Source organism: Condylura cristata, unplaced genomic scaffold (assembly GCF_000260355.1).
Source record: "Condylura cristata isolate star-nosed mole 26May11 unplaced genomic scaffold, ConCri1.0 scaffold00026, whole genome shotgun sequence".
In the NCBI taxonomy this organism is placed as follows: domain Eukaryota; kingdom Metazoa; phylum Chordata; class Mammalia; order Eulipotyphla; family Talpidae; genus Condylura; species Condylura cristata.
The window spans coordinates 18,812,155-18,827,974 of NW_004567127.1; the positions used below are offsets into that span (position 1 = coordinate 18,812,155).

At 48.6% G+C, this 15,820-nt stretch overlaps 1 protein-coding gene across 1 annotated transcript in view; it reads left to right on the forward strand.

Moving 5' to 3' along the window:
• The window catches only part of ABCA4 (ATP-binding cassette, sub-family A (ABC1), member 4), a 129,074-nt gene that overhangs the window by 104,753 nt on the left and 8,501 nt on the right, over positions 1–15,820 (forward strand). Inside the window, 12 exon segments of the mRNA XM_012730028.1 lie at positions 233–402; positions 2,246–2,423; positions 3,985–4,100; positions 5,067–5,214; positions 6,658–6,781; positions 7,094–7,223; positions 9,921–10,041; positions 10,447–10,509; positions 11,567–11,673; positions 12,401–12,549; positions 13,830–13,874; positions 15,562–15,615. Coding sequence (XP_012585482.1) covers positions 233–402; positions 2,246–2,423; positions 3,985–4,100; positions 5,067–5,214; positions 6,658–6,781; positions 7,094–7,223; positions 9,921–10,041; positions 10,447–10,509; positions 11,567–11,673; positions 12,401–12,549; positions 13,830–13,874; positions 15,562–15,615 — 1,405 coding nt within the window.

The window sequence follows — 15,820 nt, forward strand, 5'->3', positions numbered from 1 at the left end:
GTTAAAAATCCATACAAACTGGAGATTTAATTTTTACGGCCCCAGCTTAATTGAAAATGCCACCCCTCCTATTGAGATCTCATGTGGAATGTCTTACAGCTGCCAAGCCCTCCTCCTCACACTCCTTTTCCTACAGCTCTTTTTTTTTTTAGTTAGCTGTTAGTGCAGTAACTCCGGGCAGGCGTTACCTCTCCTCACCTGTAGCACAGCTTGACGCCTCACCGTTCCCCAGGTGTGGTTTAACAACAAAGGCTGGCATGCCCTGGTCAGCTTTCTCAACGTAGCCCACAACGCCATCTTGCGGGCCAGCCTGCGCCAGGACAGGAGCCCCGAGGAGTTCGGCATCACCGCCATCAGCCAGCCCCTGAACCTGACCAAGGAGCAGCTCTCAGAAATCACAGTGTAAGGCCCCGGCCCCCGCCTCAGAGCTTCCTTCTCACCTCCTGGTTGTGGAGCCTGGAGAGGTTCTCACTAACATGAGTTGCTGGATAAATGGCACAGACGAGCGTCAAACCTTCAAATGCTTCCTATGCCAAACCATTGTACGATGCTCCCCTGCCGTTGTTTGGAAAGTAAGCTTTTCTTTGGTTTCTTTCCCTTTTGGCTCTTGATAACAAGTTGCTCCTGGAGTGCATACAAACATTCCTCTTTCCCGTATGCAAGATGACTGCCAGGAGGGGGGAAAGCTCCGTGAGTCTTTCTTTCCAAAAGTAATTACCTCAGATTCCAGGCATTTCCCAAAGACAGGACTTAGGGGTGCTAATATTCCACACCTTCCTCAAGCCTTGGCTCCTGCTGCACGGGTTCGGGCAGTATCGACATCAGTGTCTGGGTTCTGTAGTATGTTTGTTCTGTGCGAGGCCTGTATGGGGTGGGGGGATGCCACATACAAACATGTCAGGGTCCTCGTTCTGCTGCCCCGGTGTGGCTACCTCAGCAAGCTGCTGAACACACTAAATCTGCTGGAACTAGGCCCTGGCTCCCCGAGGGCTCCCTCGGACACTTCTGAGGCCTGAGACAGGATGTTGGCTCTCACTCAGCCAAGTTCTGTATCTCCTCCCAATCCTTTTGAATCTGAAATATGAAACAAGGTATTTTTATGATTGTCAAATAGTGTAGATTCATAAAATAAAGTTTATAGTTTTAAGAACTTATTATCTAGAGCCCTACGTAGGTTGGGGTGTTTCCGCTAGACATTTTTGTGGGTTTCCTTCCAGTCACTTGTCCTGTCCTCTTCTGTGGGGACCGTGGTGCCTGTGACTTTGTCGGCATGACTAGCACCTGTGGTCCCTCAGTGGACATCGGGAAAGGATGCCCCCTTTCTCAGCAGGCTGCCCACACAAGGGTCACAGTGGATTTCAGCCCCCACAGATGCTTCTTCCTGTTTGATCCAGAAAAGGGCGAACAGAGCCACGGTGCCCTGTAATGGTCTTGTTCTCTTTTCACTTAAATTTATGCCCATTTTCCCAGTTTGTGATATACATCTTGAAAATATTACTTAACAAGAGAATAATTTTATTTTTTTAAAGATTTGTTTTATTGATTTATGCATACGAGAAATGGCGTTCAGGCCAAAGGTGCAGAGAGTAAGGAGGATCATCAGAGACAGAGTGGGGAGTAGAACAGGCAGATCTGCTGAAATACACTGCTGAGGGGAGTAGCAGTGGGGTCAGGAGAGGTCTGCTGTGCCATGTGGGTCAGCTCCCTGGCCGGGGATCAAACTTGTGCTCACTGGCTGGTGATAGCTTGATAGTACTGAGATTTAACCTCTGGGCGCCAGGGAGGCCCAATAATAATTTTATTTTAACAAAACAACTTTCACAGACTATATGGTCATCTACTTAGAAAATTCAAAAGAATCTAGAGACAAATTCTTAGCACTAATAACATTGCAATTTATGTGATGAAGATAAAAGTCCACCTCTATAAAAGTTAACAAATAATTAGAAGATAAAATAAAATTTGTCTAGAGTTTTATGCTCCATGTAAACATGAAGCCATAGTCCATGTAACACTTATTTTAACATTCAATGTTAACATGGACAGAAATTCTCCAAATAGCCACTTAACCTTGATTAAGACCATAAGTTTGATTTAGACCATTGAGTGGAAAAACAAGTCGGCCTGGGGGAGGGGGTTCTGGAGCCGACCCCTGGGGCTGGGTGAGGGCTCTCAGAGCTGGGTTCTCCCACTTCTGCTCCTCTCCCTTCATCTCCTTCTCCCTGTACCCCCTGTCTTGCTGCAGGTTGACCACTTCGGTGGATGCTGTGGTTGCCATCTGTGTGGTTTTCGCCATGTCTTTCGTCCCAGCCAGCTTTGTCCTTTATCTGATCCAGGAGAGGGTCAACAAAGCCAAGCACCTCCAGTTTGTCAGTGGAGTCAGCCCCTCGACCTACTGGCTGAGCAACTTTCTCTGGGATATGGTAAGTGTCGGGTCACGGGCCTCCCTGGACTCCCTAGGTGACTCACAGGTGTGAGTGGGCCCCTGTGTCAGCTGCAAGGGGGCATGGTAGGGGAGGGACGGGCGGTGACAAGGGTCTTGTGTGCCTGCAGTCCCCGGATACCTCCTTAGAAAGTCACAAAACTAGTACCCCACGCCGGGGAAGGATGTGAGACTCAGCAACTGCTGAGTGGGGGTCCTGTGTGCCTTGCCTGAGGAGGTCTGCAGACCCACAGAATCACGGCTGCACTGCAGGCCTGAGTCCAGGCTGCAGGGAGTGGAGCAGATGCTATGGGGAGATCTGCTTCTTCTCCAGGTTTCCATTTGTTCATTTGCTTATTTATATACCTGTGTAGAGTTATGGTTTCTGCATTAATAGATTACAATCTGATACCATTGTTATTTATCGTGAAGTTCAAGTTATCCTGTTTGGCCATTAGGGCCCCTTCAAGCTGCCATCTGTCTCCCTGACCTGTGTCCCTGTCCAGCTTGAGTATCGCCATGTGACAGACCCAGCAGGACATTCCAGGCTCATTCCCCAGCTCTAGCTGGGGATTCAACCATCTCCCCAGGGAGCCCTGGCTCCTGCAGTAGAAAATGCTGCTCAGAAGTCAAGATCTGGGTGCTAGATATGTTTGCTGCCACCGGGGTCCTAAAGGTGCCACTCCTTAGTGGAGAGACCTGGGAGGTGTGTTTGAACAGGCGTGGGTATGCACAGGTTTCCACCTTCACATCTCTGGCTACTGAACACCAGGTGCTCTAAAACCTCTCATTCCAATTCCATGCCACAGGCTCATTCTGGTTTCTGGTAACTCCCTGAGGGAGAAACTGGTTTCAGTTTACCCACCTGGATAATGCACCTGTGTGTGATAAGTCCCGTCTTTCATCACACCCCCTCCCCTGTGGACTGCCTCCGCCCCTGCCCCAGCTTCCCCTGCATAGAGCTCCTCCTCATTCTGCTCTGACAACCCCACCAGCTCAGTCCCCTAGAACTGGAGCCCCAGCCCGCCACCCCAGCCCACTCCCTGTGAGAAGCACGCCCCACCCTTCTCACATTCTCATTCCGCTTGGGAGCACTGTGACTCCTTCCTAAGCCCCCGTGGCTGCCCCCCTCTGTCCCAGCTGCAGGCTTGAGGACTGAAGTGTGTAGGAAGGGACAAGCTGGGAGAAAAAGATGAAGGCATGTCATGTGGGTGAGCTTTGCGAAGGCTAGCTTTGCACTTTTTCTGAATTCTGGATGCTTAGAAAGTAGAATTAACAGGATTTCATGGCTTGGTTAGAGTGCATGAGCGATGAGACAGATTTTAAAATTTTTTCTTTCAGAAGAGATAGACTGAAGGGTCCCTGTGCATGAATGTAGGGTGGGTGAGGAGGACCAGGAGAACTAAGGTCCCTTAACTCCTGATTGCTAATCAAGAACAGAGTCACACCGTAGAGTCAGAATCCCAGCATGTGAGCCAGAGTTGCTGAGCCAGCTGTCACCTGACAAAACAGGAAACAGGCACAGAGAGGTCAAACTCTGGCTCTGCTCTCCTCTCTTCAAGATGAACTATGCTGTGAGCGCCGCCCTGGTGGTGGGTATCTTCATCGCGTTTCAGAAGAATGCCTACACTTCTCCAGACCACCTTCCTGCCCTCATAGCTCTGCTGGTGCTGTATGGGTGAGTTGTTTGGGCCGTAGGCTAACGTCCCCCAAAGGGAATCAGGGGAGGGGTATGTTCCCCTGACAGGAGACCAGGGTTTTGGTGGCAGAGGGGGCATAAGTTTAGCTCAGTCTCCCTCAGGGGCCGAGGCTGCTACCCTGGAATCTTTCTGGCTTCTGTCTCTCACCCAACACATGAAGGCATTCCTGAGACCAGTCTGCTTAGGGACGATGGAGAAACCTCACAGTGTCTGAAGTGTGGCCTGACCCAAGTCTGGGAATTCTGCGTCCTGAATTCTTCACTCAGCTATGATTCTGATTCCTTTGTGGCCTACATCTCAGTGTGTACTGGCCAAGAGTTATTTGCATGTAGTAGAAGATTCCAGCTGAAAAGCTAGTCCTGAGACAGCAGAGGATGACACCATAGAACACAGAGAGAAGCTTGCAACGTATATCCAGGCTTACTAGATCCGTAACTGTGGGGAGTCATTCACCCTACAGGGTCTTAGTTTCCCCATCTGTAACATGGAGATAATGATACCTGGCCTTTCTTTTGCCACAGCAGAGTGTGCCAGAGCAGCGATCTCCATCCATCTCCCTTGGAAACAGGGAACTTAGAAACTAGCAGGACTGACATGTGTGTCCCTGTGGACTGGGAAGACGAGCCTGTTGGGGACTCAGCTCTGCTTGGCTGAGGCAGACAGGAGCAGGAAGCACAGCAGGGTAGTGAGTCCTCCCAGGCACTGTTTAAGGCTCATTAATCTGCATCTTCTTTGCTCCTCACAAAACTCCATGAGGTGGTCAGGGCAAGTGTTAGCATCTCCATTGAAAGAGGAGAAGCAAAGCTCAAGGGATGGCCTAGCTCTGGTTCCCAGGTCTCCTACCAATTTAAGGTGTCACCTCTAGTGTGAGGGGAATGCATTCCATTTCAGCAGGTGAAATGGAAATCCGAGTTCCCCCCACTGAATTGTGTCATTTCATACAGGTGGGCAGTCACCCCCATGATGTACCCCGCATCCTTCCTGTTTGATGTCCCCAGCACAGCCTACGTAGCCTTGTCTTGTGCTAATCTCTTCATTGGCATCAACAGCAGTGCCCTCACCTTCATCTTGGAATTATTTGAGAACGATCAGGTAAGCATGACTTTCTTGGCGTCCTTGTTCGATCACTAGGATGCTAGAAAACGCACAAAGGCCAAGGAGAGCCAAGAGCCAGCATGTGCCTGCACGCACTCACTGCCTAAATGATGATGCTTCCTCCCACCCTCTGGCCTTCCGCTCATGCTATCCTGTCTTCCTCCTTAACACCTTCCTTATCTTTTTTTTATTTTAAGCTCTTTGTTCATTTATGTGCCCTGAGAATCATGGTTTTCTCAGCTGCATTTGTAAGGTGTAAATAACCTACCATGATCCCAACCATTTAGATTTGTTTACTCCTTGAAGAAGGTTTCCTTGGGGACTTTGGATATTAGGTTTTATATACACATGTAGGTAAAAGATTCACGTGAGACAGCTATATCTCCCACTTCCTTACATAAAGTATAATATACTTACCATAAGTGTTCTGCACAAAAGTTCCTCTTGATGACAGGTTTAAGAATCTATGGTCCTAAATGACTTATGTTTATGAGCTGTAATGTCCAATTGTCCCATCCACACCCAGACATCTCCCTGGACAGATGAGATAATGTGAGAGAAGGTGTGGACACTGAACTGGAAGGAGGTTATGGGTTAAGGATGTGTCTAATGGAGTTGACGGCACTTGGGTGTGGTTCTGCCCAATACTCCCAAGGCCAAGGAAGCCCACCTGAAAAGAAGTTCCCTCCTATCCTGCCCCACTCAACAGACTGGGCACCAACTGGGATGGGAAGGTTCATGGCAAGGCAGGTTTATATGGGTATGTTCACCTCATCGGCCCTCTTGACTGGGCAGTAACAGCAGCCTCTGGGACCTGGGGGAGACTGGGGGTTCCTGCAGCATCTGTCTATCTGATCCTCTTTTCTGATGGTGACAGCAGTCACTCACAGCCATAGCAACCTAGTAAGGAGCTGAGAGCAGAGCTGGGAAGGGCTTGGGACCTCTCCCCTTTGGGACAGTTGGGTTAAGAGAGAGCCCATGAAATTGCCCCATCTCCAGGGACAGCTCAAGGCTGCACCAAGAGGGAGAGACCCCAGGTCATAATCCCAGCAGCTGCTGTACTTCCTGGTGACAAATTCCTGGAAGAACTCATGTACAATTCCAAAATGAGTTTTCAGCAAGAGCCCTTAAGTAGATAACAGGAGAGCCCCACTGCTCCAGGTTCCCGCTGTTGCCCACGGTCACCTCAGGCTTTATAAAAGCAGCCTGGAAGTCCCTCGTAATCAACCATGGCACCGGGCATAGTGAATCTGTAAAAGAGGCCACCTCACTAAGAAGCCTCCTGTAAGTACTCCAGGTCTCCTGTTATCTGCCTGAAAAAGTCCCCCTGCTGGGCCCCCTCTGTATTCCTGCTGTCCAGCCCCAGAAGGGCATCCAGGCCCACCCTGCTCAGGAGGGCAGGGCCCTCGCTGCTGACCATCCTGCTTTTCTGTGTGTCAGACCCTGCTCAGGTTAAACTCCGGACTGAGGAAGTTGCTCATCATCTTCCCCCACTTCTGCCTGGGCCGGGGCCTCATCGACCTGGCCCTGAGTCACGCTGTGACAGATGTCTATGCCCGGTTTGGTAGGTAACTGTTGGAGATGTTAGAGCTGGGAGTGGGGTGTGGACACCGGACTGGTCTGGGTGTCCTGCCGCCTGGGAGGGACAGGGCCACTGCTGTTTCCTTGATGGGGGGAGGGGCTCCACCGGACGGAGGGGTCAAGGGCATATTTCCTTCTTCCACATTTGGACTTGAGGAGCTAAGTGGAGCCTCGAGTTTGACTCTCCCTCAACCCTGTGCAGAAAACCTGGTCTAGCTGAGTCTGGTGGAGCCAAGTCTTTCGGGATAACTGGGGCCGTTGAAGTGGATTCATCTCCCTTGGCCTCCCTCCACAGGTGAGGAGCATTCTTCAAATCCATTCCAGTGGGACCTGATCGGGAAGAACCTGGTAGCCATGGCGGCCGAAGGGGTGGTGTACTTCCTCCTCACGCTCCTCCTCCAGCACCACAGCTTCCGCACTGGTCGGTAGGTCTCTTCGATGGCAGCTGGCTGCACAAATCCAGGCTCTGAGCTTCACAAGCCTGGGATTGTCTCCCTCCTTTTACTCCAGGGGGTTTTCTTACCTCTTCAGAGCCCAGTTTGGGCTGAATAATACAAGAAGGAGAAACTGGTTGAAATAGACACCTTAACATTTGTGCAGAATCTCATCTTTAACATAGTGGAATACCATGTATCTTTCATTTCTATCAATTGCGATGGAAATGATCAGTTGCAATCACCAATATTTAATCCTCATGTACACTTCCTCGACAGAATAGATAATTATTCAAGGTAAATTGGATAACCTCACAAATGACATTGGTTCAGAGGTATTCAAAGCACTAAGAAATACATCTACATCTGTGCAGTCACACGAAAAGAAACAGCAGGTCACCTCTGTTCATTTAAAGTGGGGGTGATACAGGACAACCCACTGTGAACTGAGTTGCCAGTCTGTGGGTCCCCACCCACGTGCTTAAAATTTAGTTGTTCTACAGGTACACACAAAAGAGTCAATAATGGGTTTATTTACAAAGGGGAGAGAAAAAGGAACAACCCAGGGAAAGAAAGAGAAAGATAGAGATACAAGTTAACTAGAACAAGTTAACCAGCTCCACTGACTTGGAACTCCAATAGCACACTAATAGCTCATCAAGAGTCAAGAGACCAGCCACCAGTCACTCTGTCCAGTGAGCGCATCTAACATGGCTCCCTTATATATCCCCCAAAGTCCCAGAATGCCTGCTTAGCTCTGCTCTTGGGTCCTCACAGTTCTCTCCTTGGTATTGCTGGGAGTTGTCATTTCAATAATTGGAGTAGGGGGTGGAGTCCACAAAACTCCTTTAGGACATCCTTCCTCCTAACAAGGGCAGGAGAGGAGGGGGTACTGCAGGGTGATGTGGGAGGAATGGGCCATCAGTGGGGTGGCAGTGACCATGAGGTCCAGGGAGGTGACTGCCGCCTGACTCTACCAGCCTACTCAGTGGTGGCCCCAGCCAACTCTGCCCTTCTGCCTGAGGCTCTTGTCCCAGGTCCTGCCTCATTCTGCAGTGAGCACTCCCTTCCAGAAGGCAGCCCTTCCCAGATCCAGCTTGACCATTGCTGGGTTCAGTCCCCAGCCTGGATGGCAAATCACTGGGCCCTCGGGACAAAGTTTTCTGGACAGTGTCCTGTTTCTTATCCTTTCATCCACTCAGGCAAGTCTGGTCACATTGAAATAGAAAATCCAAGGATTCGTATTTTAGGCTTTGATCCATAGGAACTGAGTTGTTGGAAATGAATCTACCTCTCTACTCACAGGGTTGTGAGGATTGAGTGAGAAGTGGCATCGACTCCCTTTGAATAGAAAGATGTGATCAGGCAGCAGTTCTGGTGATGGGAGACAGGGGGAGGAATCACTGCCCACTCGGTGCTGGACCTCACAGGCCCCCTCTGTGGCTCTCACCACATCTTTCCAATGCTTTGTGAGAGGGGAAGGAGCAATTTACCAAAACAGACTTAATAGCCTCAAACTCAGATGCCACAACAATGGAGTGAGCAGTGCCTGCATTGCCCTGAAAGAGAACCAGAGAAGCATTACAGTGTCTGATTCTAGAAGCTCACAGCCCTGCTGGCACTGGCAGGGTCCGAGCAGAGAGGAGGATGGAGAAGGAAAAGTAGAGGACGTGACTTGGCTGGCTGAGAAAGGTTGGGGGGTTAAGAATGGCCAAGGACTTGGGGCTTAAGTCTGAGGGCTCAGGGAGCTGTCGAGGTGCTTCAACCAGAGCAGTGGTCTAGGAGGCCAGACAGGAGCCCATTCCAACACACAGACCAGTACAGTGGCCACCTGGACAGGTGGGGGCTGGCAGGAGAAGGAGAGAAATATGTTGATGGATTAAGTCATCAGAATGTGTTAGACAGGGCTTAGTGGTAAGCTGGATGTGCTTGTGGGAAGAAGGAAAGACTCCAGGTAAGGGTAGTCAGAAAAGGTTTCAGAGAAGAGGCTGTGTACAGAAGGATGGCGAGGGTTCTGTTTGGCAGAACAGCAGGAAGAGAACACTGGGGCACTTGCAACACTGACTGCAAGTTAGGAAAGGCCAGCACTGAGCTAGGGCCAGGGTAGACCAGTCAGGTGATGGAGAAGTTAGTGCCTGAGCTAAATGGCACCACAGGTGGGAAGATGTGGGCTTGATTGCAGGGTTCTGAGATTCCAGCTGAAGACTTAGGGCTTAAACCTAAAGCTGATAGGGAGCCATGAAGGGGTCGGGCACTGGGTGACCTGACGGAAGTGTAGGCTTGTCTGCTAGTAGCCATCATGTACCAGGGTCTACGGTCAGCAAAGTATTTCAGTGATGATGACACTACCACTTTAGGTTTTGACTTTGCACCAGACCCTGTACAAGCTCCTCTTCACTGCACTTCTGTGAGGAAGACACTATTAACCTGCCCCCGCCTCATGGTTGAAGGAATGAGGTTGACCAACTTAGAGACATACCAAATATCAGGCATAGGGAGGCCGGGACTGGAACTTGGGTGGACTAGAGGTGAACTCGTGCTCTGTCTGGCTCGGAGCCCTCCTGAAAATGCCAGCCTAAGGGGATGCTAGGTCAGGCTGGGACAGAAGCTCAGAGTAGGAAGAAGGCAAGTGTAAAGGACAGTGTCAGGGTGCGTGACCAGCCAGACCTGTCCCTTTCCTTCCTCTAGGATTGCAAAGCCCACTGATGGACCAGCCGTAGACGAAGATGATGATGTGGCTGAAGAAAGACAAAGAATTACTAGTGGGGGGAATAAAACTGATATCTTAAGTATAAATGAACTGACCAAGGTAAGGGAACAAGTGTTGTGTGAGGGTGCCAGTTGGACCCACAGGTGTCATAAGGCTGTCACTTGCTTTCCATGGAATAAGTGATAGGCCCATGCAAGGGACTGGTTTCTAATTTCAAATGGGGCTATCATCTCTGAGCTAAAATTGCCTTTGAAGAACTGTAGTTCCACTGTGGTTTCCCCAGTGCCTAAGGATACACAGGCCTGGCAGAGCCACATCAACAGCCCAAGGCCTTTCCCCACTCTGCCCAGTGGCACAGAGGAGACATTTAGGGATCAGAGCCTTTCTCTAAACACCCCTGTCGATGTGACCTTCTAGTCGGTAGTTTTTGCCTAAGCATCCTTTGCTCACTCACTCTCTCCCCTCCCTCCTCAGTTCTCAGCCCACTTTCTCTGGATCTTGCAGATTTATTCTGGAACCTCCAACCCAGCGGTGGACCGGCTATGTGTGGGGGTCCGCCCTGGAGAGGTGGGTATCCCGGGCCACACCTGAAAGAGCTTCAGAAAATCAGCTCCCACGTGTATGTCTTCCACCTACCAAAGCAGAGCTAGCCAAGTGCACTAAAATGCAAGCCACTTAGGTCATCTAAGTTTTTTTTAGTAGCCCCATGAAGAAAGTAAAAGAAAACAGGTGGAAGTAATCTTTTTTCTGTAACTCAATGTAGCTAAGATGTTATCACCTGACCATGGAGCTAACACATTATTAATGAGCTCTTTTGCATTTTCTTTTATGTCTAAATCTTCAAAATCCATTGTCAGCACATGTTAATTTAATAAGATGTTTCCAGCAGTCAGTAGCCAGTAGAGGAGAGGAAAACACTCTTTCCTATTTCCATCTGCGGGGCTGGGTTGGGGCTCTGGAAATTGAACCGACAAAAGACATGAAGAAAAGAAACACGGAAGCCTGTTGGCCTGTGCGCTCTGAACATACAAGGGAGTCAGAGCGGAGTGGCTCAAGGGCTCGTGGGAGCCTGGGCTTCTGAGCCGTCCTAGCAAATGGCGGTGTGTTTTCAGAGAGGTGGCACGACAGGACAGGGACTGTGTGTGTGGGGGGGGCAGTGAACTGCAGGAAGGCAGCTGTGTGGGAAACTTGTGGTAGATAAAGTCTAGTTAGTGATGCTTGTGTGGATTTCTCTGGCGCCACCTTCAAGCTGATGAGGATCTAAAGTTGTCTTCAGCGGTTAATGTTTGTCCTTGCCAACAGAATGGTACGTGGGGGGACTATTTGGGGACAACACATTTACATAAATTATGCATTTCTGTCCTGCGTTTAGGCAGATGGGGGCCAACAGTTTTTCTTGTAGCTGCTTCTTCCCAGTGGCCTTCAGCTCAAATCCTCCCTATAACAGCGTGGCCTGTCCTGGGATGGCACGCTCTGTCACCCCCGCCACATGTGGCTTGTGGCCTCTATAGTAGAAGCACAAGTCTAAAGTTCCTCTCTGTGACCCACACACTTGCCCCAGTACCTGACATTCTGGGCTTTTTTGAGCTCTAGGGTAGGCCCAATTCTTTGTGCTGTCCCTCAGTGCTTCGGCCTCCTGGGAGTGAATGGAGCTGGAAAGACAACCTTACTGAAGATGCTCACCGGAGACACCACCGTGACCTCAGGCGATGCCACTGTAGCAGGCAAGAGGTGGGTGTCATGCTCGTCCTGCCTCAGGAGGTCTTTCACGGTTCCAGCACTTGTCCCTGTCCCAATACAGGGACGTGAGCAGCAGACCCAGGAAGATCTGTGCAGAGAGTGGGGCCTCCCCAAAAGCACAGTCCACAATGCCCAAACACCACCTTTGTCAAACTCCTTCGAACTGTGGTTGCGGAGGCCCCTCTGTGAGCCGGGAGTCCAGGAAGCTCTGGCACTAAGTCAGTGGTTCTGCATCTTTTCAGGGCATGGACTGCAGTGGAATCTGATGAATATTTTGCACCTTCTTCCTATAAAATGCACCATTGTGCCTGTTACCTCCCTCCTGTTTTTGTAGTTTTGGTGGAATTTACTGGTCCATGGGGGCACATTTATGACTCTGTGAGAACCCCTGGGCCCCAGGTGAAGTATCCCAATGATAGAACATTTGGTCAGCTTTCTAGGGCTTGAGGGGCTTTGGAGACCTTAATCCTCATTGGCTTTCTGTGCTGATGTTTGACTTTTCAAGGCTAAGGAAACTGTATAAAGAAAAAACTGGCATGTTTCTTGGATTTTGGGGGGTGCCCACTGCTCCCTCTAAGCGTTGTGCATGTTTCTGAAGCAAAATGGGAGACGAGAAGAGGAAGCTTCTTTATCTCATTATCAGAAGCTTCTCCAGCCCAGCTCTGTGGTCACCTCTCTGTGAAGGAAACTTGCTAATTGTTGTCACTTCTCCCTGCAGTATTTTAATGAACATCTCTGAGGTTCATCAAAGTATGGGCTACTGTCCTCAGTTTGATGCAATTGATGACCTACTCACAGGACGTGAACACCTCTTCCTGTATGCCCGACTCCGAGGTACACCACCAGAGGAAATAGAGAGGGTAAGAAGTGGTTTTTGTGGCCATTTGGGATTTTGATAAACCATCGGCCAAACTCATAAGTGATTTACTTAGAGGTGAAAAGCTGGCACATATTCTCTATCTACAGTCCCCAAATGCTTCCTGAGCACCCACTGGTGCCAAGTACTGGAGCAGTGAACAGAACAGACAAAAAAAATCCCTGCTCTCATATCTCATGAAACCATGCATGCATCAGCTCTGCAACCCAGCAATCTCACTTCTAGGACTTTACCTGGAAGCAAGCACCTCCCACAGAACAAAATGCATATGCATAAAGTAATGATCCTCGAAAAGACTGAGAGCACTGCATTTGCAATCGCATAATTCTAGAAATTACCTAAATGTGCAGGCATGGAAGATTGACTCATTTATGGTTAAGGCACACACTCGCATCTTATGCAACTCTACATTAAAAAAAGGGGGGTGTTATTTCTGAGTAGAAAAAGAAGTACAAAAGAACACATGTAGAATGCTCCTTTTTGATCTAAGAAAGTGGAAAAAATAAGAATGCACACAGATTTCTACTTGCCTTTCTAAGCAGAGACTCAGGAAAGATGATCCCTGAGGCCGTGGCTGGTGATCACCTAGAGGGGTTGGGGGCCAAGGACTCACCTCTCAGGAGGTGGCCTAGTATAGTTCTCACTTTTGGAAGCATGTTAATGTTTTATATATCCAAAAAAATGTTCACAAAAATAAGAATGGAAAAGGGTTAAAGTGAAAACAAAAAGGGAGTCCTAACCCTAAAAGCAAACTGCAGCAAGCGAGTCCAGCTTTGCTCAAGTGTCCTGACAGAGAGAGGGACGAAGAACAATCGCTGCTGGCCACAGCAGGTGAGTCTACGCCTTGGTCTCGGGACTAGGCACACAGGGAAAGAGCTACAAACAAAGTAGCTCTTTCAGCCATAATGCCTTTTATTATAGCATCACAAAGCCATTCTGAAGGGACCTTCCATGTGTTACAGAATTTAGTTAATGATAAATACCTTCATGTTGTTGGGGGTCAGAGTTCACATTGCAGAAGAAGAGACCTGCAAACATCGGAGGGAAGAACAAGAAAGACCCCATGGGAGGGGCTGAAGTAGGAGATTGTCGTGAACTCACGCAATGTTCGTCTGTGTGTGTTATGTGTGTGCAGGTGCAGGTGTATGTTGACAGCTGCCTCATATGCCCACGCACACATATGTCTGTGTTCGTGGATGTGCGTGTCTGTACTCTGAAAGAGCCAAGACATGCAAACAGCCCAATAACAATGAGCATGTTTGGTGCTGAGATTTTGGTCTCCAACACTGAATGGAATCAAGACTCTCAGATAAATGTCAAGCTTCAGGACAGAGTTATAAAGTTATGGCAGAAAGCAAAGAAGTGCTTTTCATTTAAAAACCACAGAAATTTTAGGGTCATTTCTCAGAACACAATCTTAAAGGGGTTCCCAATGGTCAAATAGGGACATCAAAATAACTGATACCATAAAAAGTTATAAACCATTGAAGGGAAAGTGGGAATTCACAAGTTCATACCACTAAATAGATAAACAGGAGAAAACTGAGGGTTCTTGCTGAAAGATAAATGCTGAGGGCCAACTAATTAATGAGGAAATCTTGGCATTGGGCAATCATTTTGCAATGCCATAATAAAGATTGTTTCCACAAGAACCATCAATAATTATTAACTGTAGGGGAAAATTTCTATGAGAAGCAAAATATTTGTGTGGTTTAAAAGTATCTCCTTTAAGTTGTTAATTGGTTGTGATGGGGGAAGCATAATAATTTTACAATGGAGAAATTAGACAACCACTTAACTAGGTTATCAAAATTAGCCTCACCTATGAGGAGCAGATGGACATACTCCTACACATGATATCCTGAGAAGAACACAGACACACATCGAGGACCTTACCCAAGCAATACTCTAACTGGAAATGTGTAACGTGAATTTTATCATGAGGAAACATCAAAAAAGTCCAAAGAGGCACATTTTATCAAAAAAAAAAAAAAAAAACAGGAACTGCATGCTTCAAAGTCATAAAAGAAAAAGGCTATGGAAATATTCCTATCACAGACAACTATGTAGCCACAGTACATGGATAAGGAACAGGAGGCTGCATCCTGGAGTGGAGGCAACATAACACTGAGAAAGACATTGTCAGGCCAGTTGACAAAACCAAACATGAACAGTAGAGTCACGGTATGATATGAATACTGCTCATAGACTAGCATCTATGAGTAGATGGTAGATAAAGGTGTCAGGTTAAATACACGACCGTTGGTAGTGGTGTGTGATTACCACAGTCAGAGTTTTGAGATGTAGGTTACGGTTATATAAGAGACTATCCCTACTTTTATCTTTTATTTGTAACCCCTGAAGTATTGAGAAATGAAGGGTCATAGTGTATAACTTGCCCTCAAGTAGGCTGAAACAAAGTGTGTGTGTGTGTGTGTGTGTGGAAGAGAGTATCAGGTTTATCACTGTTCCTTGGGCTTATGGTTCTTCCACATTTCTGTAAATTGGAAAACATTCCAAATAAAAAGAGCATGCATTCTAGCAGGAGGACAGACAATAAATAGACATATGAGTCATATATACAGAACACTGGAGATTGAAAAGTCCTTAGGGGAGAAATAAAGCCGGGAAGGGTTGTCGGGCTGGCGTTTGCACGCTGAGCTGGGCAGGCCCAGGAAAGGCTCACAGAGGAAGTGGCTTCTGACTGAAGGCCTAAGGGAGTTGGGGGTTGAGGGGTGGCCATGCAGATAACAAGGGCGAGAGCATTCTAGGCAGAGGATCCAGGAAGTGCAGAAGGCAGAAGCGTGGCAGTCTCATCTCTGATGACGTCCTAGTTCTCTCCTGTGCACAGATGTGCACATGGGCAGAGACACACAGTATTCTCTAGCAGTTTCCTGTGTCCTCAGAGTACTATTACGACCTGTCTTCATTCTTTCCATCGCACACACTACCCACCCCCCTGCACCCACCTGTGGGTACAGGGTGACGCCTGTGTTCACCAGTCATTGGTACCTAGGCTGGGGGCTCCTAGCGGATGCTCAGTGAGTGTGTGCTAAGTGCACAAGACCTCGCGTGTGACCCTGGTAGGTGGGTCAACAGGCCTGTGACCCCCTCATCTTCTCGAACAGGCTAGGACTTGACCACTCCTGCTCCCAGCATACGCCAGGTCATGAGGCACTCGTGAGAGGCTTCATCTGCTCTTTGTGAGACCGTTTCTCAGGGGGCCACCCCCATTGGGTGCAGGGGAGATGCCGCCCCTGA